We start from the raw sequence: 20,974 nt of genomic DNA on the forward strand, positions 1-20,974 counted from the left end.
CAGACTGTTTTCCAGAAAGGTTGTATGGTAACTAATTTCCACCAGCAATGCAGGAGGGATCCTGCGCTCCCACATCCTCACTGCGGCGTCTACTGCCCATCATTTCATTATCCCACATGGATGGTGACATTTCACAGTACTTTTATTATGCATTTACTTGAAGACTTAGTATGTTGGGCAGTCTTTCATGTGTTTTTGGCTAGTTGTAATTTCTTGTTAATGAAGTATGTGTACAAAGCTTTGATGATATTTTCATTAACAGGTTTATCTTCCTTCTTTTCCTTTGCAAGACACAGTTTTGTATGCTGTATACAAGTTTTTTACTAGGTATAACTTTTGCAAATGAGTTCTCCTACTCCTTTCAATTTTATTAATTATGGCTTCATTATAATAGTTACAATGAAATATAACTTGCAAACATTTTATTAACATTTTAAAGTGTACCATTCAATAGTTGTCTGCATAATCAGAATGGTGCACTCATTAACATTATCTAACTTTAGAACAGCAACAATTCTAATGTTTATGAAGTTCAATTTATCACCTTTTTCTTTTTATACTTCATGTTCTCTGCCTCCTGTTTAATAAATATTTGCACTCCAAGTTGCAGTTTTTCTGTTTTTTATTTTTCTGAAAATTGTTATAGCATTTGACATTTCTAATTTGTGCATGACTTTTGGTAAAAGTCAAGATTTATATTTTTTAATATGTGCATCCAGTATGGAAATCACAGTACATTTAAAGGACTGCACTTTCTTCATCATAAAACATTACCATCATTGCTGAAAACCAATTGGCAATATATGCTTGGTACTATCTCCATATTATTCATTCTGTCCCATTGATTCATGGGCTTAGTCTTTTGCCTTATAACTCGGTCAATTATGCTCTAAAGCATGTCTTCGTCTCGGGTTTATCTGTATCTAAATTGTGCTCATTGTGTGTGATTTTAAAAAATTAATTATTTAATATGTGGAATTTGAAACAAAACAACACTAACAACTAACAAGCAAACGAAAAGAAACAGAAACAGACACATGAACACAGACAATATACTGGTGGTTACCAGAGGACAGGGGGGTGGGGGTCGGCAATCTCGGTGAAGGGATTTAAGAGACACAAACATCCCATGATAAACAAGTCACGAGGATGAAAAGCACAGCATAGGGGATCGAGTCAGTAATAGTGTAACAGTCTTGTGGGGTGACAGGGTGACTACACTCTCCTGAACTGGCCAGCCTACTGGGATTCCGCGTGCAGAGCACAGCTGCTTTACCTCCTCAAGCTTCTTCACTTCAGGCCGATTTACACTCCTCAGCCAGCAGGACCACTGTGCTCTCCCTGGATTCGTTCTGAAAGCGCACGCAGCATGGTCTGAACCACAAGCTTTTCACAAGCTGTTTGCACTGGTGAATGCATACTGGGGGTGCCTAGTAGGTGCGCACAAAGCTGCTCTTGATATCAGAGCCACGGGATGGAAGTATGGAGCAAGGAAGCCTTGAGGGTGCAGCCCTTTGCTCCTCTCTCTAAAATGGCCTTTCAGTTTAAACAAGTCCTTAAAGTTTCTGCGTCCTCCTCCTCAGAAATCAGATAAATACTGACGAGACTTTTTTTCTATTAGCCCAAAGCACACGTCCATCAATGAGGACCTTATATTTCTCAGAATGAAAAATTAAAACACAAGAAAGAAATCTATGATTCCATCCCTCCTTACATAGCACAAGAATCCTGAATCCCTTAGGAGGAGACATCCTATTACCAGGGAGAGATGTTTCAGGGGAATGTGAGGAGTTTGAGAACCACTGTTTGGATCCTGAGCGTGGGAAATACTGGAGCACCCTTAGTGGGCCTCAGTCTTAGCCCTCCTTACCTTATTTTCCCATCTCCCTTTCTAAATACCACACTCTCTTCAAACAGAGGGCGGTCCTTGTAAACATGCTAAGAGGAGAAGAAATCACTTGAACCAAGTTCAAAATATTCCCAGACCCCATCCCAAGTACTTCTCCTCCAGAGGACCCTGGGGAAATCCAATGATAGGCATCTTCCCATGCACTGCAGGAGGCTCGTGTGTATGTGGCCCAGGAACCAGCACCATCATGGGCTATGCCATCCCTCCTCTTTCTGAAGCCCGCCCTGCAAGACAATCACCAGAGTGCCCGGAATGACATCGGTTCTCAACGCATAATGATTAAATGACTAACAAATTGACGGATGCACAGTTGAATGTCTGAGATAATTCATGTCCTTGAAAAGATGAGTCTAACAGAGAAATGCGGAACATTTAGAATTTGTGCCTCCTGGGAAGGCGAGCACAGCAGAGATGCAGGAAGCAGGAGAGATGCAGAAAAAGGGGTCTGGTGTCTTCAACTAGCACACTTGAAAGTGGAGGAAACCATGATGTTTGTCAAAGGAGGCGTTCATGTAATCCCCTAAAACAGTTCATCGATAAGCAGAATCTATAAGGCCAATGATAAAGGGAGGTACAGTTCCTTACTTCATTCAGCAAGTGGAAACTTGAGCCAAAATGAATGACCTGTCGGGGGGAGAGGGGAATCACAGGAGTCAAAGCTATTCATCCTCTACACAGATCACGTAAAGTACACAATTTATTTGATTCTTTTTATCTCAAGTTTTTCATGCCCAGAATCCAAAAAAGCACTTCCCTCTGAGGCCTCAATCCCCAGGAGTACCTACATCTATAAGACCAAGGGATGTCGCTGGCATGTCCGCCTCCAGGAGCACAGGGCTGGTGAGATCCAGGCTGTCCACTTGCTCCAGCCCATCCAGCAAACTGAGCTTTCTTTCCTCTTTAAAGGCTCATAGCTCCTGAATGCCCCAGGGTTAATTCTAGAAAGAACTTACTGTCTGATATTCCTGCAGAGTTTGCCTGTTTGTCTGTCCCTTTCTGCTGTGACAGGACGCAGAAGGAAACCTGGGACTGGGCAGGAACTCTGCCTCTAAATGTAAGTGTTCCCCTTGCGTTGTGGCTGTCACACAAGACTGTGCTCTTAGCGGTGCCCTCTGTCAAGCAGTCTACAAAAGTCCTGACCCCCAGGAAAGACTCAGAGGCAGAACAGCTGGTGGACACCATGCTCAGCTGAAGTGGGTCAGAGCTTCAGGATCCAGGGAAAACACAGGGAGCAGAGACCCAATGGTCCAGTGGACAAGTTGTGCCATCTGAATGTGGAGAGAGCAAAGGGAGAGAAGAGTCAAGAGCGGAAAACAGTCAGCTACTTCTAACACAGACCTGAACCAGGAAAGAGGAGGAAACACCCGAAAGGACAGGACAGAAGGAAACCTTGGGTGACACAGTGAAGGTGGGCAAAGCGAGGGGGGAGGGCGGACCCATCTGCTTCCTCCAGCACTGGTGTGTAAGCACACAGCACAGAGGACATCTCGGGAGGAGGACCCGGTCAGTGGAAGACAGAGCCCAGGATGGGAGAGTTTCAGGTATGTGGGAACCAGTATCACCTCTGCCTCTAAACTGATACACAGCCCAGAACTTTACACTTTTCCTCTCTGGGCCTCAGTTTACTGACTTGTAACGTGAGGCAGGCAGGTGAGCTACAGCTGACCCATCCTGAGAATTCACTCTGAGTCAGGCGTGGACTTGTGAGTGTTCGGTGCTCCCGAAGAGGTTTCTGTCATATTATTGCCTTTTCACATGAAAGTCTGAGGCTCGAAGAAGTGATTTCCACAGGGTCATAAAGTTGGTCCATGTCAGAACCACAGTCCCAGCCCCACAGTGGAGCATTGTGTCCATGCCGACCTTTCTCTGCTTCGGTTCCAACACATGACTCTGGAACAAAGTGACAGAGAAGTAGACACGGTAATCACAGCCTTAGAGTGACTCAGAGAAGCCTTTCAGGAGACCAGTGTTCGGTTGGGGTTTTGTGGCAGGGATAAAAGTTAACTGTGGGGGATGAAGAACAGTAGGAAAGGGAAATTAATGTTAATTGTAAAGACAGAGGGATGAAATTTATGATGTGTGATGGTCATGGACAAGCCACTTCCCTACGGTGGAGGCAAGAAGTAAAACACCTGAATCAACGATCAGGACAGAGACTTGCAGAAACAATGTCATGAGAAATAATTGAGGGAACTAAGAGTGTTAGGAGAAAAATGAGACCACTAAGGGGATATGACCACCACTCCGGTAACTAAAGGGTTGTCACCAATGGAAAGGAACCCCTTGCAGGTGTCTTCAGGGGACACTTCCAGAGCCAGGGCTGGGTGAGTCGAGGCATATCAGGTTCATCTCTGACTAGGAAGGTTCTCCACACTCAAGACACCAAGCAAGAAACTGGCCTGTGTTGTGTCTGAGGGTTTCTTCCAACTGGATCTTGACTGTGGAGACTAGACATATATCCCAGGTCTATATAGAAAGTTCACAGAATTGGGTGCAAATTGAGGAAGGAGATTCTTGAGCTGTTTCTAATATGAGGATTGTCTGGTGGTCTCAGCCCGGTCGGAAGGTTGCAGTGCTATGTGCTCTCAGATCAAATGACAGATCTTCCCACAGTTTATGGGAAGAGTTGTTCTTAGAACATTCTGGAGGAGTCGGAACCTCATCACCCTCTGCATTGAATTGGAGCCCTATTTAGCCGTTTAATCCCAAATTCCCATGCAATCATTTCAAGGAAAATGCCAATATATGGGATTATTCTATGCCCATCCCAAAGGCTTCCCAACTGCCTACCAGAAATAACTCTCCACATTTTAAATAATAGTAATAAAAATTACTTCATTGGATCTAAGCAAACACTACTTGAGACAAACATAGAAAGGGCTGGAGAAACACTTCTCTGGTTTTTGTTTTTTTCTGAAACAGTCATAAAAATGCTTTTCAGGTGAGTGATTTCTGAGGGCTGTTGCTCTCACATGGGTTAAGTAATGGCCTCATCGTTTGGTGCCTGCATTTCTTTTCTATAAAATGCCAGGATTAGGTGAGGTGAGCTCTAAATCACTTCTTGGTTTGGCAGACTGTGCATGGAACTTCAGGTGTCCTTGCATTAGGACATATCTTAGGTCACTTGTCCTGCCTCCTGCTCTCCTCCATCCTATGGTCACTGTGCTTAAGGGTTTGCTACTCGTTTCTTCAAACCAGTATTTCAGCTTTGTGCAGAAGCACAAATATGGCCTCCTCAGGGCATTTTCCTTTTGTCCAGTTCTCTCTGTTCGCAATTTCAGGAATTCTGGATCTGGTTCGCACTGATCAATGACGAGGCACAACCGGAGCATGATCACTGAATTCGTCCTCCTAGGCTTCTCAAACCTGGGGGACCTGCAGGTCCTTCTCTTCTTCATCTTCCTCCTGGTTTACCTGACCACTTTGATGGCCAATGCCACCATCATGACTGTCATTCGTCTGGACAGGACCTTACACACCCCTATGTACTTCTTTCTCTTTGTCCTCTCCTGCTCTGAAACCTGCTACACCTTGGTCATTGTCCCCAAAATGCTGACCAACCTGCTTTCCACCAGCCAGACTATTTCTTTCTCTGGGTGTGCCGCTCAGCTCTACTTCTTTGTGGGCTTGGCTTGTACCAACTGTTTTCTGATTGCTGTAATGGGCTATGATCGCTACGTCGCCATCTGCAACCCTCTCAACTATACACTTGTTGTCAGCCGAGCTACCTGCATGCAGCTAGTGCTAGCCTCCAGCTGCTGTGGCTTCCTGATCTCTGTGGTTGTCAATGTCTTGGTGTTTACTGTGCCCTTCTGTGCCTCCAATCAGATCAACCACTTTTTCTGTGATATTTCCCCAGTCCTAAAACTAGGCTGCACTGACACCAACCTGAAGGAGATGGTCATCTTTTTCCTCAGCATTCTGGTCTTGCTGGTCCCCTTTGTGCTGATATTCATCTCCTATGTCTTCATTGTCTCCACCATCCTCAAGATCGCATCAGCAGAGGGACAGCGGAAGGCCTTTGCCACCTGTGCCTCTCACCTCACGGTGGTCATCGTCCACTATGGCTGTGCATCCTTCATCTACTTGAGGCCCACATCCCTCTACTCCTCGGATAAGGACCGCCTTGTGGCAGTGACCTACACTGTGATCACCCCACTGCTCAACCCCCTTGTCTACACACTGAGAAATAAAGAAGTGAAGACCGCCCTGAGTAAGGTTCTCAGCAGGTATTCATCCGCCAAAACTGTATGAGTGACTTGGTAAATCCGGAGAGTTATGTTCATGAAGGAAATGAGGACTTCAGGTTACCTTGATTCATTTAACTGGGAAGTGTTTCTTTGTGGTTAGCCCGTATCCGCAGTGGAGGTTATACCCATTGGTCCCCAGAAAGGTATGTGAATATGGGAACTCTCAAGCACTCAAGTCATGCTATTTTCATAGCATGTAGGTTTTCTCAGCTGACACTACAAATGACACGTTATCCTTCTGAGAATGCCTATCCCATCGACATTCCTCTCACAATGAAGGACATCGTGAAGAAGGAATTTAAAGTTCCAGAATGCTTTTCTATATATTTTGAGGTTTACAAAGAAATACTTATAATGAATGGACTATAGGTTAGAAGAATGAATTCACTTATGGATAAAGGAGGAGATAATTCAAGATCTAAAAGACTGATGGTAGAGAAGACATATAGACCGTTGGACTCACAGCAACCTTGGGTTTGAATCCAGCTAAATTCCATAAGCCAGGGTCAACCTCTCTTGTGGTCAGTTATGCATAACATGAGACTGCCAATACCTCTTCAGTGGCGCATTTTAAGAACTCACTAAATTAGTAGATGCAAAGTAATCCCATGCTTGCCTGATAAAAGGCTTAAGGATTGTGAAATATTGTTCCCTTTCATATCACCTCCATCTTCCTTCTATCTTCTATAAACTAGGATTGTACCAAATGTCAGATATAGTGGCAAAGTAAGTTGACTACATGAATTTTGTTGATACACCTAGTACTGTGTAAATAGTAGTAAATAGTGTTGTATGTGAAGAGCGATGTTCACCCACCGCTCTTTCTTTCATGACCATTATAAGAAGTGACCAAATTTCAATTAGCTGTTTCAGTATCTCATGCATATTCCACTGAGTACTCTGGGTTTTGTTAAAGTTGTGTTTCAATAATAATTTATGTAATGATTTCATAAATATTCATTTCTCAACCTTTCACCTGAGCACACACTAGGATTTCAAAAAAGTTTTGTTCAGTTAATAAATGATGATAAAATGTAGTTCATTGAAATCTTCTAATTTACCTGTAAATATAAATTATCATGAAACTAAATGGATTTTTTTTTCTAAATTTTCAGTGCTTTTTTTTGGGGGGGGGTAGAGATAGAATGTCTGTGTGGAGTGGGAGGGCCAGAGGGATTATAAGAGTGAAAATCTTAAGCAGGCTCCACGCTAAGTGCTGAGTCCACAGGGGGGCTAATTTCATGACCCTGAGATCATGACCTGAACCAAAATCAAGAGTTGGATGCTTAACCAACTTAGCCACCCAAGAATCTTTCAGTGGTAACTTTATTATTGACTTAATAAGATGTTGAATAAAGATTTATTTTATATGATCAACTCAGAATATGTTTTCTACTGTTATTTTTAATCTAACAAATAATTATTTAGTATCTGTCACTCACTAGGCACAGTGAGGCTAACTAAGACAGAGAGGTGAGAAACACTGCAATGTAAAAACAGAGAATTATTACACAGTGTGATAAGTAATTACTTGGGATATGATGGCTGTATATGTGTGAGGATCTACCTCAATCTTAGAGAACTCAAAAAAGACTTTCTGGAGTAAGTAATATTGAAATCGAGATCTGAAAAATAAGCAAAAACAGAGGAAATAGAGAGTGGTGAAGTGTTTTGGGCAGGTGCACCAACTCAGAGAAGGATTGCATAGCTTAGATGAGTATATTTATGTGCTCCATGTTTCTGAAAGTAGAAATCCGGGGTGACAGACAGCAGTGATAATACAAGGCAGAAATGGAATTCCCTTAGGAAGAACTTTCTGCCTTAGATTAAGACAGCCACATTGAACTCAACTGTATTAACAAGTGTGGCTTACCGAGGGTGGCTTGGTGACTTAACATAGTTCAAAATTACTACATGTATGGCAAAAAAGGATAGCTGAAGTGACAGATATATTGATTAAATTAGATCAGTAGCTAGAACAGATGGGAGTAGATACAGGATGTAAATTATATGTATATGTAAATGTGCACATTTATTAAAACAATTATACATATAACTTACTTTAAAACTTTAAAATATGATTGTTCTGATAGGTGCAGAAAAAACATTTAGCATCAATTATAAATAAAAACATATAGAGCTAAAAATAGTAGACTTTCCTAGTCTGAGAGCCTATCTTTAAAAATTAACCGCAAAAAAAGTAATAAAATTAAATTAAAAAAATAAAAATTGGCAGCAAATATCATGCTTAATGATAAATTAAGGGGACTGTCCCTTTGATACCAGGAATAAAACAATGATGCCCACACTCTATTCAGTACTGTGCTAGAGGTCTTTTCTATTATAAGGTAAACAAAAATATGGTAGTTTGAAAGGAAGAAATTAAACTGTGGTCATTGAAAATATTCTTAGGAACACAGAAATTACATAGGAATATACAGATAAAGATGAGAATTAATAAATTAACATATTTACAAGGTTACCTGATATAAAGTCAATAATAAAAAATATATATTTCTCTGGATTAGCAGAAAATAAAATTCCCAAGTCTAGGAATAAGGAATACAGAAATACAAAAGAACAAGAAAAGTCAAAATAATCTGTGAAAAGCACTAGTCGTATTGCATGGAGCACTGGGTGTTGTACATAAACAATAATCTTGGAACACCACATCAAAAACTAATGATGTATTTTATGGTGACTAACATAACACAATAAAATTTTTTTAAAAATAAAAAGCACTAGTGTAGAGTACTTACATTTCCAATATAAAAAAAGATAAAACAATGCTGGTGCAAAAATAGAAACCTTGAACAATGGAAGAGAAAAGATCACTCAGAAATAATCCAATATATGTATATTCATCTGGTTATGGCAAAGGTGACACCGGGTTCAAGTGCATCTCTCATATTTGAAATGAAAGAAAATCTTTACAAAAATAGTGCAGAATCAATGGATATCCACAGGAGAAAACAGAGAATGTACCTTTATCTCATCTCACACATGTAATCAATTCCAGATGGATATTAGAACTAAATGTTTAAGGTCAAGCAATCTGTTTTCTAAAATATGGAAAAATGTATGCTCTTGTGGGTGGGAGGTGTGGGGAATGGGCAACATGGGTGAAGGGGAGTGGGAGGTGCCATACTGGCATCTGTTGTATGGAAGGACAAAGAGAGACAGTGAGTGGGCAGGGATATTGCCTTTTGTCATCCCTCACTCAAAAGGCCTTGAAGAGGCTCTTCAGTGGGAACTGCACTGGGGGAAGGTCTGGACAGTTTTAGTCCAGACTCATGACCTGGGTGGGCTGAGACCAAGTAAATAAACATGTGTTTTCCATTTAAGCTGTAAGCCTGGGGTTTAAGGTGAGATATGGTCACATTGTTTTACAGACCTTCTTCTTTTCTGATTAGATATCCAATAATTATCTCTGGCTTCATTAATATGAGCAGTCCTTCTATATTGGAAATCACATCCCCACATTATTAGGTGTGTGAACAACATGACTCTTAACTGTTTTCATTTTCTCTTGAATTACCCAGTGTAAACTTTGATGCATAATTTTGAAACTGAATTTAATACATGTATTTGGCTGCAGGGTATACATTTCTATATCCTCCTTCCAAAGGACTCCTTAATGACCTCTTCCAAAATCACCTTGCTATATTATTACTTTACTTTCACCCTAATTTCTTATATGTTAATGCATTTACACTTGCCTGCACAGCACATACTTAAATCATCTCTAATCCATCCTGGAAGGTGACAAGGTCTTATAATTTAAGATTCCTTGATTACAAATTAAAAGTAATCCAACTCAGGGCGCCTGGGTGGCTCAGTGGGTTAAGCCTCTGCCTTCAGCTCAGGTCATGATCTCGGGGTCCTGGGATCGAGTCCCGCATCGGGCTCTCTGCTCAGCAGGGAGCCTGCTTCCTCCTCTCTCTCTCTACCTGCCTCTCTGCCTACTGTGATCTCTGTCTGTCAAATAAATAAATAAAATCTTGAAAAAAAAAAAAAGTAATCCAACTCAAACTGGTATTAATGGAAACTAAACCTATTGGCTCAGGTAAGCTGAAAAATCCACTGTGGCCATGGTTTTGGGCACAGGTTGATGTAGAGTTCCAACAGTCATCCTCACAGAGTCCTTGAGATGTGTCTCAAAGCTCTGCTTCTTCAGTCTTGGCTTAAATTTTTAGCTTAAACTCAACAGTCTCTGACAACTCCAGCTCACACAATCCAGTCCAAAGGAAGAGAGAAGTCCACTTCTTCAAATATGAAAACAGAAGTTAAGACACTGGATTTTTCTGTTTCTGATGGTCTGATTTGGATCACATGCCCATCCTGAACCAAACCCTCAAGCAGAGGAAATCCACTGGCTGACTGACATAGTACATGTCACCTGCTCTCCCCTGAAACATTAAAGGGAAGCAATTGGATGAGACTGAGGGCAAAATTGGGAAAAAATGAAGGTAGTAAGGGTGGCCATTTGTATATCTTCTTTGGAGAAATGTCTCTTCAGGCCCTTTACCCTTTGTTTAATCAAGTTATTTGGTTTTTGGTTCTTTGTTATGGTTGTTGTTTTGTTTTTGAAATGTATGAGTTCTTTATGTATTTTAGATATTAACCTCTTAACAAACACATACTTTGCAATTTTTTTTTCCTTCTTTAAAAATTATCTTTTCGTTTGTGGATTGTTTCTTTGCTGTTCAGAAGCTTTTTCATTTGATATCCTTGATGTTTGCTTTTGTTGCTTGTGCTTCTGGTGTCATATCGAAATAATTATTGTCAAGAGCGCTGTCAAGATAACATTCCCTCTGTTCTCTTTGAGAAGTTTATAGTTTCAGGTCTTATGTTTAAGTACTGAATCTATTTTGTGTTGATTGATATGTACAGTGTAATGTATGTGTCCAACGTCATTCTTTTGTATGGAGATATCTGGCTTTTTCCAACACCTTTATTGAAGAAACTATCTATTTCCCAGGTTGAAGACAAACAAAAAGCCAACAGGCATATGAAAAATTGCTCAACATCACTTATCATCAGAGAAATGTAAATTAAAAGCACAATGAAATATCAGCTCACACGTAGACTAATTGTTTAAAAGAACGAATTTTATTAAAGACACAAAAGGTAAGTATTGGCAAGGAAGTGGGGAAAAGGGAACTCAGGTACCCTGTTGGTGAAATTGCACTTGGTGGAGCCGTTATGAAAAACAGAATGGAGTTTCCTCAAAAAATTAAAAATAGAACTATGGTATGATCCAGCAGTCCCACTTCTGAGTATTTATCCAGGGAAATCAGAATCAGGAGATCAAAGAGATATCCACACTCCCATGTCCATTGCATCACTCTTCACAAAGATATGAAAACAAACTAAAGGCCCACAAGGAAGGATGAATAGATAAAGAAAATGTGGTATATACATACAATGGAATCTTACTCAGCCTTAAAAAGGAAGGAAGTCCTGGGATGCCTGGGTGGCTCAGTTGGTTAAGCAGCTGCCTTCAGCTCAGGTCATGATCCCAGCGTCCTGGGATCGAGTCCCGCATTGGGCTCCTTGCTCTGCAGGGAGCCTGCTTCTCCCTCTGCCTCTGCCTGCCATTCTGTCTGCCTGTGCTCGCTCTCTCTCCCTCTCTCTCTCTGATAAATAAATAAAATCTTTAAAAAAAAAAAGGAAGGAAGTCCTGTCATTTGCAACTGCTCATATGAGCCTGGAGGACATTATGATACATGGAATAAACCAGTCACAGAAGGACAGATACTACACAAGGTCCTGATAAGTGGAATCAAAAATAGCACAGACTCATAGAAGAGAATAAAAAATAAATGGTGGTAGCCATGGGCTACGGGGAGGGGAAAATGAGGAGATGTTGATCAAGGGTACAAAATTTCAGTTTCAAAAGATGAGTTCTGGAGATCTACCATACCACACAGTACTACAGCTAACAATACAGTACTGAGTACTTCAAATTGGCTAGGAAAGTAGATCGTGGGGGCGCCTGGGTGGCTCAGTGGGCTAAGCCGCTGCCTTCGGCTCAGGTCATGATCTTGGAGTCCTGGGATCGAGCCCCGCATCGGGCTCTCTGCTCTCTCAGGGAGCCTGCTTCCTCCTCTCTCTCTGCCTGCCTCTCTGCCTGCTTGTCATCTCTCTGTCAAATAAAAAAAAAAAAAAAAAAAAAAAAGAAGTTTGAAAGTAGATCGTATGCTTGCCATTTTAACACAAAACGGTGAAAAGAACAATGACAGTAATAGTGATGGGAGGAAACTTTGGGAGCTGATGCATAAGTCTATGGCCTTAGTGGTGGTGATGGTTTATGGGTGTGTACTTACCCCCAAGCTCATGAGATGCCTTTGTTAAATATACACAGCTTTTCATAGGCCCATAATACCTTGATCAAGTAGTAGAAGTGAGCGATGGGCATCAGTAACAGAACAAAGTTCAGCATTCCAACTCAATCCATTAAATTCACTCTTCTTATTTCCTACATATCCATGGGCATGAGTTCTTATGTTCCCATTTGCTCCATTTTGTATCACTATTTCTTTATCTACTGATACTTGATGATTTCCTACTTTGTGCCATGTCATTGTTAGGGGTTTTCAACATCCACCCACATATGGTTGGAAAGTGAAGCTGAATCACATCCATGCCTCATGTGGCCATGAGACAAGAGGAAACCAGAAATTTTGGAGATTAGAAAATAAGCGATGGTACTATTGTGCAAACTGAGAGGACCTTCGTATCATCAGGTAATGCTGTCTGTGACCACTGATCTACCCAACTCTCTGCACAGACTGATATCATGTCCCCTATGCACAACACTACACTGTATTTGTTTCTGGGTAATGGAGGAGAGAGGTAGGAAAAATGCACTCAGTTTGAGTGGTGAACTGTGTCTCTTTTCAGCTCACTCCCACCAGGGCCTTCACTATAAAAAGCAACATTGTTGAATCCACCCTAGCCTGACAGGAAGGACTTCCCTAATTGTAAGAACAAAAGCCCATTTTAAGCTAAACCACCATGTTTTATAATGCACCTATCATCATGCATTCTCTGTGTAAATTTCCCTTTTGTCCCTTTGGTAATATGTAAAATTGAGAAATCAACTTAAAATTACCGAAATTTTCTAGATTGCTACATGCTGCATCTGAGAGTTGCTGAGAGCCCTCTTGCCTGGCCCCAATTTTGAGCAATTTGGCATTTGTTGATTTCTTTCTATTTTTCACAATCAACTCAGCTGTTAATTAAACCCAGAGCAACATCTCCATGACGATGGGTCTGGCATTAGGAGACCCAGCAAAGAACCGCCCACTACGAATAAATACAACGAAGGTGCTGACTCTTCTGTGGTCAGTGTCTGATGTGGGTTGTGGACTTCCGTCAACTGGCATAAAATGGCAGAAGGAAACTGGTTGCATTTGGTCGGGGTCTAAGTCCCCAGATCATCATCACGGCTCTGTCCCTGAGTAGAGATCAGTATCCTCTGTCCCATTTTGACCTTTCCCCTTTCTCCACTTCAGCTTGGGTTTTTTGTCTCCAGCAGCCTCTGTGCCTCTGTTCCTCTCAGGAAAACAAAGGGCAGATGGGAGTCCATCCCTGAATAACAGACCTCTGTCTGGGAGTGACCCCCTCTCCAACTGGGAAAGTGGACAATGGACAGGAGGTGAGAGCAAACATCTAGCTCCCAGTGGGACCTACGGTTTTCCATTTCAGGTGAGAGACAGAGAGGGGTGATGGGCCCATACTGGTGCAGTGCCACTGAGAAGCAGAGACGGCCACGAGTAAGGCTGTGGTCTCCAAAGAATGCTATCCAGGACGGTTTAAGCTTTAAAGTGAATTTCAGTATAACTATGCATATAATTTTATACATATCCTAAATTAACGGTCTCAGTGAGCTTCCTCAGTTTACATCGACACTGTCTTGGTACTGATTTAACTCAGTAGGGCACTCAGCAATTTTAATCAGAAAATCTTTTGTTCATTAGAGCAAGGATAGTTACCATGAGATCTACCCTCTTCATTAATGTGAAGTACATAATACTGTAGTGTTAACTACGGGCACAATGATGAAGAGCTGATCTCTAGAACGTGTTCATCTTGCACAGCTGGCAGCCATACCCACTGAACAGCCACTGTGCACTTGCCCTGACCCTGACAATCACCATTCTGCTCTGTGTCTGTGCGTTTGACTCTTTGGTTTTCTCCTCTATGTGGAATTTGCCCTTCTGTGACAGGCGTGCTTCACTAAGCATAATTCTTCCAGGTCCATGTTCTTGCAAATAGCAGGATATTTTCTTCTCTTTTTTTTTTTTTTTTTTAAGTCTGAATAACAACCCATTGTGTGTGTGTTTGTGTGTGTGTGTGTGTGTGTGTGTTTGTGTGTGCATCTACAAATCCAGAATAATATTCGTTTTCAGAAATGATTGTGGTGTGTGGCATCTAGACGATTACAGTATCTAATACAGGTCCTAGTACTCAGTGAGTTCCCTGCAGACAATGACAGTTGACAGACCCGAAGACACAGAAGTCCAAAGGAATGCAAAATCAGTCAGTCAGAAACAATAGCACAAGTTCATAGAGACCTGGTGGGCTCAGGAACAGACATGGGAGAAACTGCACAAAAATGCACAAAGAGAAGTTAGTATGTACATAATAAACACCTCGAAGAAGAATGATAACACAATTGCAATAACATTCTGAAGGACAAATACCTCTCTTCTGTTGCTGACACATCAACTTGGTCGTTTCTGGCCTTGAGGTCTCCCTAGCACTCTCTGAAGCTCAATTTCTTCATCTCTCAGATGAGACTGCTGGGCTAGAGGTTTAAGATCTCCTGTGACCATGACATTTATGACTCAGACTTTTTGGAGATCCTCCTGGATAAGGGACAGGTGCAGTGTACATTTCCCTGTCCTGGTCAAGGAAACTGTCCTATCAAGCCCCTTCTGAAACCAGTGGAGTGCACTCAGCAGTATGAAAGTCATATTGAAAAGCATCTGCCCAATTTTGATTCTAAAATGATAATGACAGAACTAATATTTGCATGACACTTAACCATTGCAGTAGTATTTTCTCACTTATTTTGGAGAAAGCTTGAAAGTTAGGTTAGCTGATTATCAGAATGAACTCCATTATAAAGATGAGAAAATTGATTTAGACACATCAGAGTCCCAGAGCTAATACATGGTGGGGTCAGGACTTGAGTCCGCAACAAAAGTGTCAGAGAAATCCTGTCTGATTACCTTTGTATGGAAGGAGAGTGGCAGAATTTTGTTGTCCTCTTTTCAGTAACATATGTGTGTGTGTTCTACTGGCTACTTCTACCGGCTGTGTGAACTTGAATCGTATCCTCAAACTCTTTGGTTATTAAATTTCTCATCTTTATAATGGATATATTAAAAATAATATGTACCTCAGGTCTCATTATGAACACCAATGATCAATACATATAATTTTTTCACTCTCTTCTGAATATGGTGAACTTGTAATAAATGTTAGTTCACATTATATTTCTAAAAGATGGTTCCAAATTTTGGTTGATAAGCTCTCACAAAATTGTATTTTATTTCTTTTCTTCCCTGAAATGTCAAAATGAGTACTGACAGACTAGTTGGGGGGGATGAAGTCCCCCTAAGAACTAACTGAAGTAGCCTAGGGGTGGGGTTAGTTGGTGAACTTAATGTGACGTTAATGGTACAGAAACAGAAGAAAGGGAGAAGTAAGTGTCTCTTGTTCCACAGCCATGTATAAACACCTGCATTTCCTTTGGAAATATGAAATGTCTGTATGTTAACACAACAAAACAACGGGAACTGGTTCTGTTCTGAAGGGCTAGTCAACACTAAGGAAAGTGGCCATCAGCTCAATCACAATGTTTACATGAGTAATACCTGTAATGTCATATTTTTATCAAAATGCTAACTGGTGATATTCAAATACTGTTTTTTCTTCAAAGCTTTCCAGAAATTATTTGTCGTTTCCTCAAGATTTTCAGGACATTTTGCTTGTACTTCTTTCATAATGTTTATGATGGTTTGCCTTGCAATATGCCTGCCGTTTGGTTCGCTCTTCTCAAGGAAAGGGACAGTGATTTTACTCATGTTTATATTTCCAGTGCTTAGAACATAATAGAAATCCTGAAATCATAAAGTATGAGAATTATGGAGAAATGTGTTCCATTCTTTAGGAGCTCGATGAAGAGTTGAGTTTGATACTTACATACGTCGATACCTAAAAACATGTACAAAATATGCATCATTGGTAACTATAAAACATCCGTAATGAGAAATTCCTAAGTCTATATTCATATGTGACTAGGATTAATACAATTTATCTTCTAAATTTGTCTCATACCATCCCCAACAAAATAGAAAATGTAAGAAAGCTCCTTTGCTTTCTACCAGATGTAATTAACCTACAGGGATGACTCTGGCTGTGGAACAACTAGGCGGCAAAGGGCTGGCCTCATCCTTCAAGGTCTAGACTTGCTCCCTCCAGTGCAGAGCAAGACTCTACTTAGACAACCCGATTACCTTCCGTCAGGCTTGGAGAGCCTCAGGGGGATGATAATCCTCTTAAATTTTCCCTCGCTTGGAAAGCACAGAAAAGGCAAATTCAACAACTTGCCGGTGAGTTAAAAGCTCATTATCTTACTGAGGAAAAGGGAACAACAGTAAAGTAATGAAAGGAAAGTGTTTACTGAGCCTTCGCTATTTACTAAATTAGACTCTTTCCTATACGTGATTTCAATTCATCTTCACTGTAGCCCTGGGCCACAGGAATTGCATCTCTCACTATACAAATGAAACAATGGGACTTGGGGGATTTATGATCTTACCACTAAAGTATGCCAGAGTCAGGATTAAGGCCTAAATTGGTCTAAGTTCAAAACCCATCTTATTCCATTACTCAACTTTACTTGGGCTTATAAAGGTAAAATTTGAGATCATAAGCATGGAAATTCATTCGTAGTCCTAAGAATTGGGGATCCTGGTATTAGAAAGATAACAATATACTAGTAATAAACATCCTTCTAGGATATAAAGACCCTTTTGTCAGGCGTTGAACAAAAAAGTAGCGGAATAAGGAGGAGGAAGAGAAGGTCTGACAGGGGTGACGGGTGACACTATGGAACCAGAAAACATCAGGGGCAAGACAGCAACTGTGCTTCCCTAAACTTTTATACATCTGGATGAAAGTAGAAACTAAATTATGCCCAGTCTCATTGTATTCTCCAAGAATGCTTTAGTTCAACATTTCTATTGCAGATACAAAGAAACCCAGAAACAAGCACAGACATATTCTTTTCCAAAGATATACAAAAGATTTTTTCTCCTTGGTGCTCTCAGCTGCAAGTGAGAATCTACCATTTTAGTCACCACATTATTTTTTAATAATCACTTCTGCAAACATCTCACCGTGAACCATGACATCTTGGACTGGGTCTTATTTTTATGCATGTCCCTAATACACAGCGCCTTGTCATAATCACACTGCTTAACACTTGTATAGCGTCTGATATTCTTGATGTAGGGGTTTTCTGCTAGGGTAGGGCACACTGCCATTATTTTTTGTTATTGGTATTAGTTACGATAATAGTTTTGAATGATACGCTTTTTAACATCGGGATAAACACAAGTCTACCTTATATTTTCTCTCCCATTTACTTACATTCCCATATGCTCTAGAGAGTAACCAGTGTCCAAGGAGTTGGGCATACATGCAATTCCAGTTATGCTCTCTTCAGTGCTATATTCCTATTTTAAATGGAGATTTCTCTCTTGGGTTTGAAAGATACTACTTAGTTCCTTGTAGTACCGAAATCCTCAGGCATTCTTGGTCTTTTATAATCCTCATGCCCGGGAGGAAAGAAGACTGAAGATTCTCTTACTCTGCACATTCTAGGAAGACTTCTTGACACCACAAGATAAGTAACAACATGCCAATTAGCTTTTTTATTTATACGACTATTATTTATTGAGAAGCTATTAGGTATACTTAATAGGGGTTCTAGATACTGAAGAGAATTCAGCTGAAGATACATACAATTTACATCTTCCCCTGAAGGATAGAAAGTCCAACGGAAAAGAGAGATGAGAAAAATGCGTTATAATATTTCAAAATTAAGTAAACACATTAAACTGGGGATTAATGTCTTATGTAAATTCTTGGAACAGAGACAACTCTTTATGGGGTGATATCAAGGAAGTTCCCCCAAAAAGCAGATTTAGCTAAAGCCTTAGAATAATGGTAAAAGATCTGTAAATAAAAAATGGGTAACAAGCTAACCTAAGCAAGGAGTAGAGGCAAAGAAGATGAAACATATCTGCATGATAAGGATGCATTCCATGAAGGTTGATATGATCACAGACCCATAGTTCAGTTTCCAAAATAAGACCTTAAAAGTCACAGAGAGTTGGAATATGAAGTCATGGGTAAATTTTGAGGAGGGGAGTAATATGATATAATTTATATTATAGAAATTTACCTGGAATCAGGGTTTGCATCTTCAGATGCATTGAAGAGAGATGTGGGTGCGACAGGAAGGACAAGCACAATGGGGTGTCAGTAGGAGTTAAGGGAAGTGATGGAAATGGACAAGGGTCCTGAGGAAGATGGGGGTTCTCTCTGCAGGAGGAAGGTCTCTGAGGTGGGCACTGGAGGATGCAGAGGTATATTCTATCCTGGAAATCTTGTTCCAGATTGGGGAACAGAATGAAGTTCCAGAAGCAACAGTCAGCATAATAAGGGTATGCAAAGGTGGAGCCAATGACCATGCCAGTAAGTGTGGCCAACAGGGGCAAGGGAAATGCAGGCCAAGTTATGGAGAGATGGGAAGTAACAGTTGAACTATTTAAGGAAAATGTTAATGAGAAGATGCTGAGGATCATGGACAAAGTCACCTCTCAATGTAGCGTGTGAAAACCATGTATTCTGCAACTGAGGGTCCAGGCATGTGAGGACAAGCAAGCCAAAAGGCCAGGTTTGCGTGATAAACAGTGAGGGCTGAGGGATGTGAATGACAGCTGCATCCTGCAAGAGGAGATGAAGGGATAGTTGGATCTGAGAAATATCAAGAACCGTTTGCCTGTTTTGTTAGAATGATTGTGGAGATGCAAAGTTGGATGTGCTCTTGGCTGATTTTAGGCACCACTTTTTGTCTAAAATATAATCTGGATGGAGGTGGAGTAATGAATTTAGAACTCAGATCTTAACACCTATTCAATGATGAACAATTTCTTATGATTCTACTCATTTTCAGAGGTTTATCTTGATACTATCTACCCCTCTCTTGGATTGTCTCCAAATGATGTACCGTCCATGGAGCGGGGCAAATGAGACCCTGGTGAGGGATTTCGTCTTCCTTGGCTTCTCTTCTCTGGCTGGGCTGCAGCGACTGCTCTTCATAGCCTTCCTGCCCCTCTACCTGTTCACCCTGGGCACCAATGCCATCATCATTTCCACCATCATTCTGGATAGAGCCCTTCACACCCCCATGTACTTCTTCCTTGCCATCCTCTCCTGCTCTGAGACCTGCTACACTTTCGTCATTGTACCCAAGATGCTGGTGGACCTACTGGCCCAGAAGAAGACCATCTCCTTCCTGGGCTGTGCCATCCAGATGTTCACCTTCCTCTTCCTTGGCTGTTCTCACTCCTTCCTGCTGGCAGCCATGGGTTATGACCGCTATGTGGCCATCTGTAACCCTCTGCGCTACACGGAGCTCATGGGACACCGGGTGTGTGTGGGACTAGTGGCTGCTGCCTGTGTCTGTGGCTTTACTATTGCACAGATTATCACCTCCATGGTATTTCATCTGCCTTTCCACTCTTCTAATCAGCTCCATCATTTCTTCTGTGACATCTCCCCTGTCCTCAAAGTGGCATCTCACCATACCCACTTGAGTCAGATTGTCATCATCATGCTCTGTGCATTGGTCCTAGTTGTCCCCCTGTTACTGATTTTGGTATCTTATATACACATCATCTCTGCCATAGTCCAGTTTCCTTCCACATTAGGCAGGTACAAAGCTTTCTCCACCTGTGCATCCCACCTCATTGTTGTCATAATCCATTATGGTTGTGCCTCTTTCATCTACTTAAGGCTCAAGTCCACCTCCTCCTCCAGCCAAGATGCTCTCATATCTGTCTCCTACACCATCCTCACTCCATTGTTCAACCCGCTGATTTATAGCCTCAGAAATAAAGAATTCAGGTCAGCACTTTGTAGATCTGTGGAAAGAACCATTTCCCTGCCACAACGTTAATCAAGATCCTCCTCTCTCCAAGCAGTAAATTGCAAGGTGTGCAAGGAAAAGCTCCCAGAGCAGAAGTGATCAAGCAAGAGAACAGTTTTCAAGAACAGAGATCATTTCCTTCATTTCCATATATAAAATTCAGAAAAATACATCTTGCTGCAATCACATCCATTATTGCTCATTGAGTTTTTTTTTTTTTTTTCAGTTGAGGAAAAAATAATGGATGGCTATTATAGGAAAACTTGCCTGTGTTCAGAATTCTAGAGTCCGGCAAATACTATTATTCAGTCTCAGCCAGATGGGAAACCAACCCTGAAAAATACTTCACAGCCATGACTCCCTGTTTCAGGGAACCAAGAAGCTCCTGTCTCCATATTTCTCCCTTTCTCTAAGTTTCCTCAGTCTCAGTCTTTTGATATTGGCAGACCACAGTGCTTACATTACATAGCATTTGTACATGAGTGTGATGGTATCTGGTGCTTAAGATATAGCTAAGTAAAGTTCAAGCAAGAAAATTGTACAAGAAGTTATTCATTTATGTGTTTCTAATGTATTATT

General features: G+C 41.1%; 2 protein-coding genes across 2 annotated transcripts; both read left to right on the top strand.

Annotated features, from left to right (window-relative positions):
* Positions 1 to 5,218: 5,218 nt before the first annotated feature.
* LOC125086134 (olfactory receptor 10T2-like) lies at positions 5,219 to 6,163 on the top strand. The gene has a single exon (XM_047705280.1). The coding sequence runs from the start codon at positions 5,219 to 5,221 to the stop codon at positions 6,161 to 6,163; it is 945 nt and encodes a 314-aa protein (XP_047561236.1).
* A 13,305-nt stretch (positions 6,164 to 19,468) lies between these two features.
* On the top strand, positions 19,469 to 20,425 carry LOC125085615 (olfactory receptor 10K2). The gene has a single exon (XM_047704078.1). It carries the CDS (start codon positions 19,469 to 19,471, stop codon positions 20,423 to 20,425), a length of 957 nt encoding a protein of 318 aa, XP_047560034.1.
* Positions 20,426 to 20,974: the final 549 nt, after the last annotated feature.

The sequence above is a fragment of the Lutra lutra genome, chromosome 15 (assembly GCF_902655055.1).
Source record: "Lutra lutra chromosome 15, mLutLut1.2, whole genome shotgun sequence".
NCBI lineage: Eukaryota > Metazoa > Chordata > Mammalia > Carnivora > Mustelidae > Lutra > Lutra lutra.

Bases quoted from the DNA above. Each gene is read 5' to 3' on its own strand.
- LOC125085615 (XM_047704078.1), top strand. From the start codon at position 19,469: ATGTACCGTCCATGGAGCGGGGCAAATGAGACCCTGGTGAGGGATTTC.
- LOC125086134 (XM_047705280.1), top strand. From the start codon at position 5,219: ATGACGAGGCACAACCGGAGCATGATCACTGAATTCGTCCTCCTAGGC.